At 38.7% G+C, this 14,181-nt stretch overlaps 1 protein-coding gene across 1 annotated transcript in view; it reads right to left on the bottom strand.

Moving 5' to 3' along the window:
• LOC137149239 (receptor-type tyrosine-protein phosphatase N2-like) overlaps positions 1–14,181 on the bottom strand; it is a 336,692-nt gene that overhangs the window by 91,536 nt on the left and 230,975 nt on the right. The window contains exon 3 of the mRNA XM_067542701.1: positions 2,097–2,210. Coding sequence (XP_067398802.1) covers positions 2,097–2,210 — 114 coding nt within the window. The remainder of the gene's footprint in view (positions 1–2,096; positions 2,211–14,181) is intronic.

Here is a 14,181-nt window from a genome sequence, read left to right as displayed (position 1 = left end):
TAGGGAAGAAGGTTATTTTAGCATGACAAGCACTGAATATGTGTATTCTGTATATCTGTTGTAGATATTTTTAAGGTGCCTATGGTACCTAAGTACTGAGAACTTTAGACAAGAGAGTTCAAACTGACATGAGCGCAGACAGGCATCTGTGTGTTTGTATAAGGTTCCTGAACCAATTTTAATAGTGAAAGACCCAGGGAGCTTATCTCTTCCTTCCCCCACCTGGTATATAATATGCATATTCTATGCCAGTCTCTTTCAATGCACTGAGCAAGGGGGAGTCCACACTTCATTCACAAGATTTCTTAGGAACAATTACTGCATGCCCCTTTACAAGGATAAAAGTGCAGCAGAAATGCCAACATATCTTCTGGGAGGATAGTGGGCTACAGATAGAGATCCTGTGCAGAGAAATTCTGCATCAGAACAAGCTCAGTGATGGCTCTCTGTAGAAGACTATGGGGATGGCAGGTAGATCAAGGGCAAGTTAGAGAGTGGTGGGGTCTGGCAAGGGGTCCACAGACAGTGGAGATCCACCAGTCCCAAATCCTGCAGGGGGGCTGAGAGACAGAAAGTAGTCAGTGGGTACCTGGCTACACAGTTGCCTCACACCATACTCACAGGTGAGGAATCCATCTCCCTTGCTCTTATAAAGCTTCTCTGAACAAAGACCGTTGCCTTGGGCTTTACTTGCAAGACCATGATTTAGCCCATAATGAAGGGCAAGCTAGGGTGACCCAAGCTATATTTGTCCATTGACATCCTCCCACTACATGCAACCAGGCATTGATCAGTGCTCACATCAATAGGAGGCAGCTGGACAGGAAATAAATCCACAGGCTATTTTTGAGACCTGCAGGGGTGTATAATAAATCATTCCAACATACATTTTGGAACAATTAAAAATTAAAATGACAAAGCTTTCCTGTTTTTACATCTCTCTCCAAAACAGATGTTTATTCACTTATGCACGTAAAGTAGTTTGTTCAAGTTACTGTTCTTAATTTTGTTCAAAGTTTTGATTTGTTAATTCCAATTAAGCCGTTCTGAGACCAGATCCTCCCTTTTCAGCCTTTCCATTACCTTAGAATGAGTGTAGAGATTATCTCAAGGAAGATTCACTAGTCATTACTGGAGCCATGCTAGATTTAGTTCTTAAATGAAACCAGAACAATTCAAATAAAGTGCAGGAATTAATTAGGTTAGGAATTTCTCCTAGCTGATGGAAAGTTAACCTCTAGCAAGTTGGGTGCCTCATACATTTTTATCCTGCAATGTGCTATGATGCATTCAAATATATGCAGGCCCACAGATGGGGGGGAGGGCAGCAGCCAAGGGGCCCAGCAATTTAAAAGGGCCCAGACAGATGGGAGGATAGATAAGTATTCTCCTCTCCCACAAAATCCCTTTATCCTGAGGCCTCAACCGCTCATGCTCTCCATGTCTCCCCTGAGCCGAGCTTATTTGCAGGTTCCCAGGCTGCTGAGGAGATGGTATCTGCTACTCAGCTTCCCGGGTTCATCAGTAATCTCCCTGGGGAGTCCAAAGGACCCAGGAAGGTGAGTAGCAGATACGGCCTCCTCAGCCGCCCAGGAACCTGCACATGGCCATAATAAACAAGTACAAATTTCTGGCAGAAGCCCACTCAGACCTCAGTCATCCCTTTCTAGGGGGGCCATTGACTGTTCTGCCCTGGGACCCAGAATTGCTGTTGGTGGGCCTAAATGTATGACAAATTATTCCTCAGCCATTAATGATTGACACTAGTGTGAACCATGTCGACACTTGTAGAGGTACAGCAATGGCTAACATTTCAGCATAAACAACATTGCAGGCATAAACAACATTGCAGGCATTGCAGAGGAGAGACAACCTTCCTTCAGATGCTTCATCAAAACACTGCTACATATTCACTGGCTCGGGGTGTGATCTGCCTGGTTAAGAACTGCAGGATGAGGCCTGAAACATACTGCTCTAAATTTGCTGTATCACACTATACCAAAACCCACAGGAAATAACATTTCTCTATGCCACTGACTATTGCTCCTCTGCCCCACACATTTCTTGGGTCCACTCTCATTCAATTTGTACTGTACCTCTGTGTGAAAGCTTCTCTAAGATGATCCTTAGGTGCTGAAGAATGGAAGGTGAAACTTCATATTTATATACATTCATCACCGACACCCGCTGACATCTCCCAAACACTCCATCTGCAGAAAAAGGCAAAAGGGGAAAGAAAAAGAAAAAATAGTTCTCATTCTCTGAAAGGGAGAAACACATGATGAGATGCGCACTTGCAATATGTCCTAATTATATACCACAGGAACCCTTTAGAACACAGCTTTAAAAAGTCATCAAAGGACTACTGGAATTTAGAAGGAGTCATGAAGCAGTGCATTTTCTATCAGAATAAATAATACTGGAAGAAAATTACCCTGGTGGGAGTAGGGGTGGAAACAGAGGATCCACTGTATATTATATAAGACTGCACTTTTTAAAAAAAAAATAGTAATGTCAGACTTCTGGCTTCCAAATCTTTTGATGTAAGGCTTCTTTTCTGACAATTGTGTGTGGGGGGAGGGAGGAGGGAGAATTAATGTTCAGTGTCTCATACTTTCCAGATGAAAAGCAAAGCACCCAGAAAATATAAATATTAATTTTCAGGAATAATGAGGATTTGTTGAAATATTTTTAATGTAGAAATTGTGCGTTAGGCATTGGTAAATGCATGCTGAATCCATAATGGCCAGCAAAAGCTCATTTCAAGTAGTACCCTCTAATGAATGCAGTAAAAGAAAACTGCTCACAGAACAATGAGATATTAATGGAGCCTAATTTATTTAGCTCCATTCTATTTGTCTAAAATGACAGACTTCTCATCAATGTCTTTTCAAATCACACCTTCTAATTAATTTAGGCCCTAATTAGTCTTTATTTAGAGAATTGTTCATTTTGAGACAAGCTTCCTGTGTATGTGTGGGTGGAACCTTCAAATTACCTCTCTCTCCTTCATATAAAAGAGTAATTCAGAGTGTAGGTGCTTCACATACACTCTGACCATCTGCAGTTTTAGGTTTCAGAGAAAAAAAAGAGGTTTCATTTATTGTTGAGTACAGTTTTGCTCTGTATAGTGATCCAAAGGAAGCCATTCAGATGCAATGCATTTAATTAGTAGAATATTCTGCATAGTGCTAGTTTTAACTCAGTAATTATTGCAGGTCTGATATCACATTTATGTTAAAAAAAGAACAGCTCCATCTAATTAGCAGAAAACAATACTAAGTATTAATTTGCAAGCATCCATTCATTTCTTTGGAACTTTGCAAAGCCAAAAGAATACAGAGAAACAACTGGCCCAGTTGCTAACAAAACATAAGTAATGCTCATATAGTATTCTAGAAAACAAGCGACTATGTGGGGTAGAAGAAAATATGTAGTATTTGTCTTCATTATTCCATGTAAATAAGTAATTGAGACAACAGATCAATATATACATATGGTTGTCATTAAAATGCTATAATTTGTCAAGCGTTGCCACTAGAAGTATCCCTTCATTATCATAGTTTCCCCCTATACTTATACAGAAATATCTGTGTTAACTGCATGGCATATGTTGATTTTTAGATGGCTTCTACTTTTGCTTCCAGAGGAATATTTCCATCCAGATAGATGGAGAGATGCTTTTTATTGTATTTAGTTGTGAAAGATTTCACTACCAACTGAACATAAACCCTTAAAAGCCATTGTTTAAAAGCCATGGACTAGGACAACCCTTAGAATACAAAGACTGCTGATGAGATCACAAAAGTAGCAAATTAACATAAACCAGGCACCAGGTAAAATTTTTGTTATGACAGATTCATTATCTAGGGCACATGTATTCAGAGCATAAAACAGCATAGAACAGGATATAGAAACACAGGTACATATGCTTACTGAACACCTACCAATCTCTACAGAAAAAATATAGAAGGTGACATGAAACTGTGATCATGACAAACTACAAGTGCTGCAGGGATGACTCTTGAGGGAAGGAAGGAGGCAAAGGGAGAAGTCTCATCCCCAGCTCATTATTACTGGTCTGTTTGTGATAAATTAGTGTATATTGGTGATTCAATTCTTACAGAAAAATGGAGATTCCATTCACCACTGAGGAGAGAAATGCTATGTTGCATTCATGAGGAATATTTAGGTACTGAATTATGTGAAAGGAGAGCCAGAAAAATCAGAACCTATGGTATGGTTTTGTCATGTTAGTTGTGTCAAAAAGTTTCAATCACAATAAGCTAAACAATCGTCATCACATTCTCAACAGGTACCAAAATAGCTTTTGGCAAAATCTATTGAGTGACCTCTTTCAGCTTGAAGGCATATCTATTTTTAGTGGCATCTGACTCATTCAGTTTATTTTAAGAAAAGTCTCCTAAAATATACCCTGAATGAAATAATGATTCTCCATCTGAATTTTCTCTTCACAAAATGTAAGCAATTCTTGGTTAAGTGTTTTCAGATGATTATCCACCATATACCCTGCAAAGTTCAAAGCTTTTGTAAAGCATTCAAGTTCTGAGCTTGTTACACTGAGCCTAAAGTTAACCAAGGTAAAATGAGCTAGCAGAAAAAACTGTTCAAACTATCTAAAAACACAAAAACACAAGAGCTGTATTAATCAGGTTCCTTCTTTGGCTATCCTTGTGTATGAGAAACCAGCCTGAAATCATTCTTCACTTACTAATGGCTAGACATCTAAAAATTGTAATTCATTTAGTTAAATCAAACAACACTGAGTCTCTTAAAATGAGGAGAGTTCATAAATAGATGTAGTAAAGCAATTATGATGGGTTTCTGCACACAGGGTTCTGTATAGCACCAGTAAAACTGATCAAAGTATTGGTACATCGACTTTGCTGCTGCTGAGCAATGTTGAGCATCAGCAGAGGCCCTGGAGTTGTCAGTCTGTGTCTATCCCTTATGCCTTCATTTGACTGCAATCAGTAATTGATTACTTATGTCTCCATATAGTACTGACATGGGAGTTAATTTTGCAAGCCCTTAAATTAGGAACTTTGGGAACTTAGGAACAATATAACTTCCTGTAGTGGTCAGACAATTAGTAGGCCTCCCAGATAAGAGTGATTAATCGAGTTAGAGGGTATAGGTGGACCAATGCCCTAGCTCGTTTACTAGAATTACCTGATGTTATAAAGTTAGAATATGTGTAAAACTGAAATTTGTACTTGTGTATTATTTATAATATATACACCTAAATACACAAAACCACATACAGTGATGTTGTTATGCACATGACAAAATGTATGTGTGAACTTGACTATCTTACCTGCACTCTGTCCTATAATCAAAGGACTTATTCTACTATTACAAACCTTCAAGCAGTTTCAAAGAATGGCCATTTTTTGGTAATTCAATCAGCCAGAAATATGGATTTGTTTTTTCCCCCCTAAATGAGGAATTTCTCAAAAAAATGTACTGGCTATGGTGGCAGAGACATTAATGTTCTGTCCTGGACTAATGACAACGAAGGGCCTGATATAACATGACCCTACATAGTTAGAAACAGAACTTTTATACAACTAGAAAGGGGAGATCATTAGCCTTCCATCAGAACACTCAGTACCTGTTTCTAGACATGGAAGATATTGGACTTTAAGGTCATGAATTTTCTACGCAGAGAACAGCAATTATAGGAAATTTTGAGGTTATTAAAATATATATTATTTTTCTCTCTCTTTGGGTTCTGTATAGTAATGTACATGTTTTTAAAGTTTTTTATTAAAAGGACTGAATTATGATTTCTCGCACAGGACATTAACCTTGCATGTCAATGGCTTTTTATTTCAAAAGACAGTGAGCCTACAATCCATATTCAAGATTTACAAGTATGGTACACCGTAAATGGCATTCTTATAATGTTTATTATAAGATAATTTATTAAAACATTTTGTTCTAGAGAGAACAAAACATATTTTGTACATCCATTTTTAAGTACACTTCACAAGAGAGACGTGCATCTAATACCTATTAAGTATCCCCCGTGCAATGTTCCAAAAGCTTACCCCATGATTTTAAAATGCAAATGCTTTAAAGTTTCATACAATACCTCTTCAGAGTAACTCATGCTTTCAATCACTGAAGCTGCATGCCATACCTGCAGAATTTTATCATATAGTGCTTTGCAGAGAATGCTTACTTCCTAGGAAGCACCTTTCCATGTTAAACTTTTAAAACTGATTTATCATTTTACTCTGCTTTTTTCTAGGTTCAGCCTCGTGCAGCCTCAGTAGTCCTGTTTTGCTTCCATTTCTGAACAACAACAGTGGCACCTAGTGGACAGCTTCATCCCCAGGGCTCAATTCTGATGTCAGGCTTGCAGGGGAATATTGCAGTGTAGCTTATAAACTTAGCTACTTGAGAAATATGTGGCATTTCATCTGACACCTATAGGTATCCATTTACCCAGATCCAAACCTTCGCTAACATGTATGGTAAACAGACTTGTGAAACAGCGTTTAATGTAGCTGTGTGATTATAAACATGAAAAAACTTGGAAAAAACCACATGTTGGTTGATCAAAAAAAGGAGGATGGCATTAAAACGACTGTGGCCCATTCACCCACTGACTGCTTTGCTAAGACTGCCTACAAAGTGTATATAATGCTAACTGCGTCATTTGTTTGTTTTAAAACAGCATTTAACAGGGATCTGACTTTACTATCAATGGCATAACATACTGCAATAAAAGTTAAAATCACCCATCTTAAAAACGGTCAGTAAAAGAAGGCAACAGCGCAAAAATATATATTTCTGTGTTAAGAATGTGTGGGTATTTAGAGGAATCACTGAGGCAAATAATGCTTCCATAAAAAGAATCCTAAATCTCTGAGAAAAAGCCTTGTTCCTCAAAAGCCACAAATGTCCACCCCACCAATATACTCCAAAACAGAACTTTGGAGGGGAGGGTCGCTCTACATTTTGAATGATATTTCATTTGTTTTCTCCTTTCCAATTTCACAAGTGGTTTAGTCCCGCTCCCATTCACATTGAAATGGCTGCTGGAAGGGCCACAAATTCCGAGTCAGAAAGATGACATGGCAAAGGAGTGGCTTTGGTGGTAAAAAGATAAAACTTCTGTTAGCCAGAGTATATGTTATACATATTACACATCACATTAATATGATATACATTATTATTATATATGATGTCAGCACAAAGTTACGCTAAGTTCTATTGGGTTCATTCTTGCTCACTTATGTCAGGACATATATATCTCACAATAATTTGCAAAGAATAAACATAGCATTTGGCATTACACAATATAAACCTTCTAAAAATCAAGAAACATTAGTGTTCTACTCTGTTACAAGGTAGGAAGAGTCTTCATGGCCCAGCTGTTTGGCATGCTATGTTCAAAAACAAGAGATAAGGGGTGTGCATTGGAAACAGAGAAATGCAGAAAAACAAGGTAAAAAGCTGATTGTTGAATTTTAGACTTGGGTGATGTATAGAGGATTCTCTAAGATGTACAGAAAACTCTTATAAATATGGCTAATTTTGAATGTATGTATTTGGGGAGCGCACTTTCTATGTAAGATGAACTGACACTGAGAAACAGCTTCCCAGGTGGATTGGTAACAGTAGCTTTTTCTTTCCTATACTGTTGTTGATTTTTAGCAATAAAATTGGCTGTTTGGTTATTTGGTCTCAAACGTTTTTCATAATAAATCACATGTTTAATCAATCAACTGGCTATAATATTAATCAACACCTCTCTAGGGTGACTTTACGCAAGAGTTGAAAAGTGCCTAGTTCCTGAAAGGTCAGTATTCCTGGTACTGTAAGGGTAGTAAAGCACAAAACACATTCATGGATAGGCATCCAGTATCTTTAGAGCTCCCTGGACTTCTATGAACCATTTCAGGCAACATGTGGAGAAACTGAGGAACTGAGTGCTTTATTAATCAAATAAATGTTATTTACAGAAGTATGATAAACAGCCACATTTCTGATTAATATGACAGCATTGTATGATTAGCTATATAACCAATATTAGGACCCCAGACTTTGTCCGAGCAGTACCAATGTCCAAAAGCTACAAACATACTAACAACACTGGATGGATTGAAAACAGACAAATCTGTCTTTAAGACATGTAGTTAGCTCACTGAAATCTCCAGATTCAAAAGATTTTTTTCTTAATATAATTATCCTTCTCTATTTCATCATAGCATCCAAACTCATTAGTAATAATCAGGATGATGAAAAACATCCAGCGGACCCCCTATTAGCTAGTATCACCAATGAAACAGGAATATCAGCAAGTACTTGTTCTCTCTGATAAGCTAGGTACTGTTGTCTGAGGCAAAAGTAATATTTAAAGTGATACTACTGAATGCCAGATCCCCTACAAGTCCCACAAAATGGCTTATGCAGCGCTTAATGGCAATGGCTTTCCTAATCTTCTTGGAAACAGACATCCTGAATATTTTGGGACTTAAAAATAAAACCTTGTGGTCTGTCTCCAACCATTATAAACAAATAACAGTACCAATGACCAAACCTAAGAAAAACAGGCCGGCACACCTTGGTGATTTTCAGCATGCTGATGGTCAAAGCTGAATGCTGGCACGGAAAATATTACAATTTAGCAATTACATAAACACTATTGTAGTGCTGAGTGTTGGCCAAAGATAGTCACTAAAAAGGTGTGGCTCCTCTGAGATGTGAAGGACCCTTGTCTCAGGAAGTAACTCCTGAGGAAGTTCATGGGTGTACGTGTTCTTCCCGCCTCTTCCTGCAGTTTTTAGCTGCAACATCAGCAGCAGGAGGACTGGCATTCTGGGGACTGTGCTGTTTGCGCTAAACTGCTAATAAGCAGTTTGCAAGGTCCCATAACACTATACAAACAGTACCTCAATTAACTGAAGAGAGATTTTTAAGGGACTAAAGAACTATGTGCAATGGCAAATATCAACTGTAAAATGCTGAAATGTTAAATACCAATTGTAAAGATCTGGGACCTCTCAATGAGGGCAACAGATGGAGAGAAGAAACATAATTCTCTGTGTGAGAAAGGTTTTCATTATCATGAGAAAGGAAGCAGCAGTTTAAAAAACAGATGAGAGAAGAGTAGGCTGACCAGACACCTGAGACACACAATGGTGAACTAGATTTTAAGGCTGCTGTTTTTTCACTTGAGAAGACACTCCAAACAAAACCACTTGTTCACTGTAAACGATGTTGGCTTGCAAAGGCTTATAGTTAGACTTACCTGGACAACTGCTCCCTACTTTCAGGATTGAGAGAGAGAAGAACAAAATGGGAAAGGATTACTCCAACTTATCCAACCTGCTACAGGAAAGATATTATAAACTCCGATATGAGATTTATTGGTAGGCTCACAGTGAACTTGGCCTATGCATGTCTTCTGTAAAAGCACTTTCAGCAGAGATAGTGCAAGACTATTGCTAAAGTGCATGTTTCCTTTTCTAATTTACAGTTTCAGGATGGATCAATACTCAATGGAGATAAGTTTGAGGAACCTGTAACCAGTTGGCAAAAATAAATGAGAATGAGATGTGGAGGATACTAATTCTTTCTGGGAGAAAGCCCATATTGAACTAAGTTATGGGCACCTATTACCAGAAAGATACAGACAAAGTGGATGGAGAAGACAGACAGACAGACAGACATTTAGGAGGCTGGATGGACTGATATGAAAAAAGGTCAAGAGAGAGAAATATGTATAAGTTGGCTAACACTAACTTGATTTAAAATAACGAGGGACAAGATACAGTCTACAAATGTTTGAAGCGTGTAAAAACAAAAGTGGGAGAGGAATTATTCATGATATTATTAGGAGAAATGGAAGCATATTACAAAAATGAACAAACTGAATATCTGAACATGCTTCTTGACAGTGAGATCTATTCCAGAGGCTGTGGAATAGTCTCCCATGAGAGTAATGGGACCCCCATTGCTTAGAATATTTAACTTAGGCTAGACTGTACTGGAGAATGATGAACAGTGAATAATCCACCCTCTCTACTAGCTATAATTCTATAGATTCTATATATAATTGTAAGAGGTGCTGGTAACTGTTAGAGCAAGCTGGAGGGACACCCAGACTAAGGATTTATGGAAGCAATAAGATGTAAATATAATAATGATTATTTATGTACACTAATTTTTCCAAATATCACTAAAATGTACTTCAATCACTTCAAGGATATCCATTAGATTTTTGGTTGGTGCCAATGCTTTGGTGCCAAGAAATACACTGGAACTGGCAAGGCCTTCACTGTGTAGTCAAACTGTATCTATATTCCCAGGGCAAAAACACTTCTGCCAACTAACTTGCTTAGCAATGTGAAGTATTATTTATTTCATTTTGTATTAAAAACAAACTAGTGACTGCAGCACACGTCAGCCAAAGTTCATATGTCAAAAACTATTATTCTGGACATGCAAGAGGGAGGTTCCCCTCATGTTAAAGCTAACCTGAAGAATGTTGCCTTCACATCCCACACAAGTGGCATCCAATATTTGTGGCAAGCTTGTTTCACTTCTGACTTAAGCCAAACTTGGATCTTTCTATATCTTCAAGGAAAAATGCCTAGTGCAGCAATCTACAAGCAGCTGTTAATTGTAAACTATATTAGTGAATTTACTGCTCAGGAAACTAAGGAGCTAAGAGAAGTGGCTTGAGACATGCATAGTTCAGGCAAGTATTGTTGAAGATGAAAATTTCTCCATATAGTTCTGCCCATGTACTGCATTGCAATACCAATCTGCAAAACCTTCTGTTCCTGCGCCATTCTTCAGCAGAACCTGTTAGTTACGCTCACTTTTATTTATTTATTTATTTTAAGGGAGCCATTAGAAGCTGACATAGGTTGGAGTAGACCAGAGCTTGCTTTAACTTACATAAGGTTTATATCTGCTCCTGGCAGCCCTGAAAAGTAAAATGCAAAGGTGGCTTACAGCACAGCTCTGGCGCAGCTGATAACCCAGGCCTAGAACATTGTGTTCTCAAATGTTGGTGGAGTGGGAATAAGAGCAAGGACAAGGCAATCAAACAGAACAATCTGGGTAACTTAGTAGACTGAGCCCTTTCAAACAAAATGAGTTTTAATACAACCAAATGCAAAGTTATACATCTAGGAACAAGGAATGCAGGCTATACCTGCAGCATGGGAGACTATCCCAGAAAGCAGGGACTCTGAAAAGGAACTAGGACTCACTGTGGACAAACAACTCATGAGTTCCCAGCGCAATGCTGTGGCAAAAAGGGCTAATGAGATCCTTGAATGTGAATGGGAGTAAAAAGGAGGTTTTCCCTCAGCATACGGCATTGGTAAGACCAATACTGGGATATTGCATACATTTCTAATGTCCACATTTTTAAAAGGATGTTGAAAAATTGGAAAGGGTGCAAGAAAAAAGCCACAAAAATGATTTGAGGAGTGAAGAAAGTGCCGTACAGTGAGAGATTTAAGAGCACAATCTGTTGAAAGGTGACTTGATTATGGTGTATAAGTACCTTCACAGGGAGAAAATACTGGGTACCAAAGGACTCTTTAACCTAGCAGAGAAAGGCATGACAAGAACCAATGGCTAAAAGCTGAAGGTAGGCAAATTCAAATGGGAAAAACATCACCTTTTTTTTTTCTTCTTCTTAAACAGTGATGGTGATTACACATTGGAACAAACTACCAGAAGAAATAATTTGGTCTGGCCCTGGCGGCGGGGGGGAATTCAGCGGCAGCGCGGTTTCCCGGCGGTGGTGGGGTTCCGTGGGGGGGCAGTACCCGCCGCCGAAACCCTGCCGCTGTTTGCCCCTTTTCGGCGGCGGGGGGACTTCAGCGGCGGGCACTGCCCCCCCCATGGAACCCCGCCACCGCCGTGAAACCGCGCCGCCGCCGAATTCTCCCCCGCCGCCAGGGCCACCATCAGGCCCTTGATAGAAAAAAGGTTCCCCACCCCTGGTCTAGATGATCTAGTGTCCTTCCTGGTCTTGAACTCTATGAATCTATGAACTTGCGGTGCCTCCCCAGAAAGTGTGCAACCGTCTACTGTGTAGGATACTTTTTTATCATGTAGAAACAGACTATTGTGATCAATTTAAGATTTATTTAAAAGTTTTATTGATTTCTAAACTCTTTAACTGAAAAAGTATAAATGTTGTAAACATATCGAACAGTGGAGAAGGAAGAGCAAGACACACCATTTGTAGAAAGGACTCATTCAGGCATTTTATGTCTGTCAGCCATTCTCATTTGCCCAGGAAAAAGCTAAGGCTTTGAACCATAAGGAACTGGATTTCTAGCCTATGACCTAGACTCGTGGTAGCTTTCACTCTGTTCTTCCTTCCATTGATGGCAGCAGGGGGTGGCGCACAGATCAGGAACAGGCTTCTATCCTCCCCTCTATTCTTCCCAGCTCTTTTCTTTGTTAAAGAAGGATGGAAGGAGCAGAGCGGTTTTCAGAATTGTTATTGTTCTCATTAAGACACAAAGAGCTTGTGTTTAACAACTAAATTATTTTAAATATTATATAACACAACAGTCAAGGCCTGCTGAAAACTTCAGCCAGCTACAGTCTGTTCTGCCCACTCCAGTACAGAACCTTGCATTCCAAAATTAAAGATGAACTTTATCATCCGCAGCCATATGCTTACATAGTAATAGCAGCTGCTCCACACAGAAGTTATAGATGGAAAGGAACCAGGGTTATGGGCAGGTTTCAAAGTGTTGAATTCACATTGGCTATTCTCCTGAATCATGCATAGTGGGAGTCTTATGACATCTGCCAGCATCTGGAACTATAGCCACCAAGATCCCAGAAAACAGGCCCTTTCTGGTTTTGCAATGGATACCCAAGCTTGCAGGGATGTGGTCTTGATTTGAATCTGAGGAATCTAATTCAAATTTCCCTGCTCCTCTGGTCAGGGTGGAGGAGCACCCGGCTGAGGATCCATTTAATGCCATTTATAAATTGTTACAGGCTGTAGAAAAATAATGTATGATATTACATTGCATAACTGAATAAATCAAATGGGAGCATGTAATTAAAGACTGTTGTAATAATAATACCGCCACTGAGCTTTTAAATAGCATTTTGCATCAGTAGATCTAAAAGTGCTTTAATGAAAGCGGTAAGCCTCTTCTATTCCGTTTTACAAGTGGAGATACTGTTTTGCTTATGTACACAAGGGGCAGAGTTGAGGTTAATCATCACTTTGGCATTTCCTGACACTTGAGTGTTTAATTGTGTAATCTTAATGTATTTTTTAAAACACACAATAAATAATGCCATATAATGTTGCACAATACAAACACACAGAAATCTGAGAGAGGACATAGCTCACCATAGGTGCAAAATAATGGTGTTCGGTTTGCTCTTTTTTTTATTATTATTATTACAATAGAAGACTTGAAAGCCAGGATAATAAGATTTGAAAGGAGTTCCTAAGATGAGAAAACACTGGAATATTTCATTTAATCCAATTAGTTCCTTATTTTGCCTTTCCATACACTTGTGCAATACCATTACTTCCATAGTATTGGACAAATGGAATTAAGTGCAAAATGTGGCCTTGTGGGTATTGTTATTCCATAGTACTCTTCTCATCTCTCTCTCTTTTTTTTTTTAAATACCGTTTCAAGATTTAAAACATGACTATCGAAATGTGAACCAGACTACAATAGACAATTTCTTTTTCCTATATAGCATTAAAATCTGATCTTTTAATTCACATCATACAAAGAAGCAAATGTTTTTGCTAACGTTATCTTTGTGATGTTCAACTTAAATGTGATACAATACTCAGGAAGATTTGGATTTTGGGAGTTACTATCGAAATGTAGGTTCAGTTTGGCCAGCTTTGAGTTTGGGGGTCACAAAAAACATATAGAAAAATGTATATCCACCTGTTGTCTCTTAACTTAGACTGAAAACTCTTTGGGACAGGGACTCTCTCTTTGTTTTATGTTTTTACCATGCATGGCACAAGGGGGCTGCAGCCTCCATGTAGGCCTGGGACTTAACTCACCCCCATACTAAACTAGCCTTGACCAGTCTTGGGTGAGACTCAGGGATTTCACCACTAAAATTAATAAAAAAGGCACCCCCGCCTCAGGAATGCCCCTAACAAGTGTTATAACA

The sequence above is a fragment of the Emydura macquarii genome, unplaced genomic scaffold (genome assembly GCF_026122565.2).
Source record: "Emydura macquarii macquarii isolate MOO-44397 ecotype Brisbane River unplaced genomic scaffold, CSIRO-AGI_Emac_v2 contig_719, whole genome shotgun sequence".
NCBI classification, from domain to species: Eukaryota; Metazoa; Chordata; order Testudines; family Chelidae; genus Emydura; species Emydura macquarii.
This window is presented reverse-complemented; position numbering and strand designations above follow the sequence as displayed.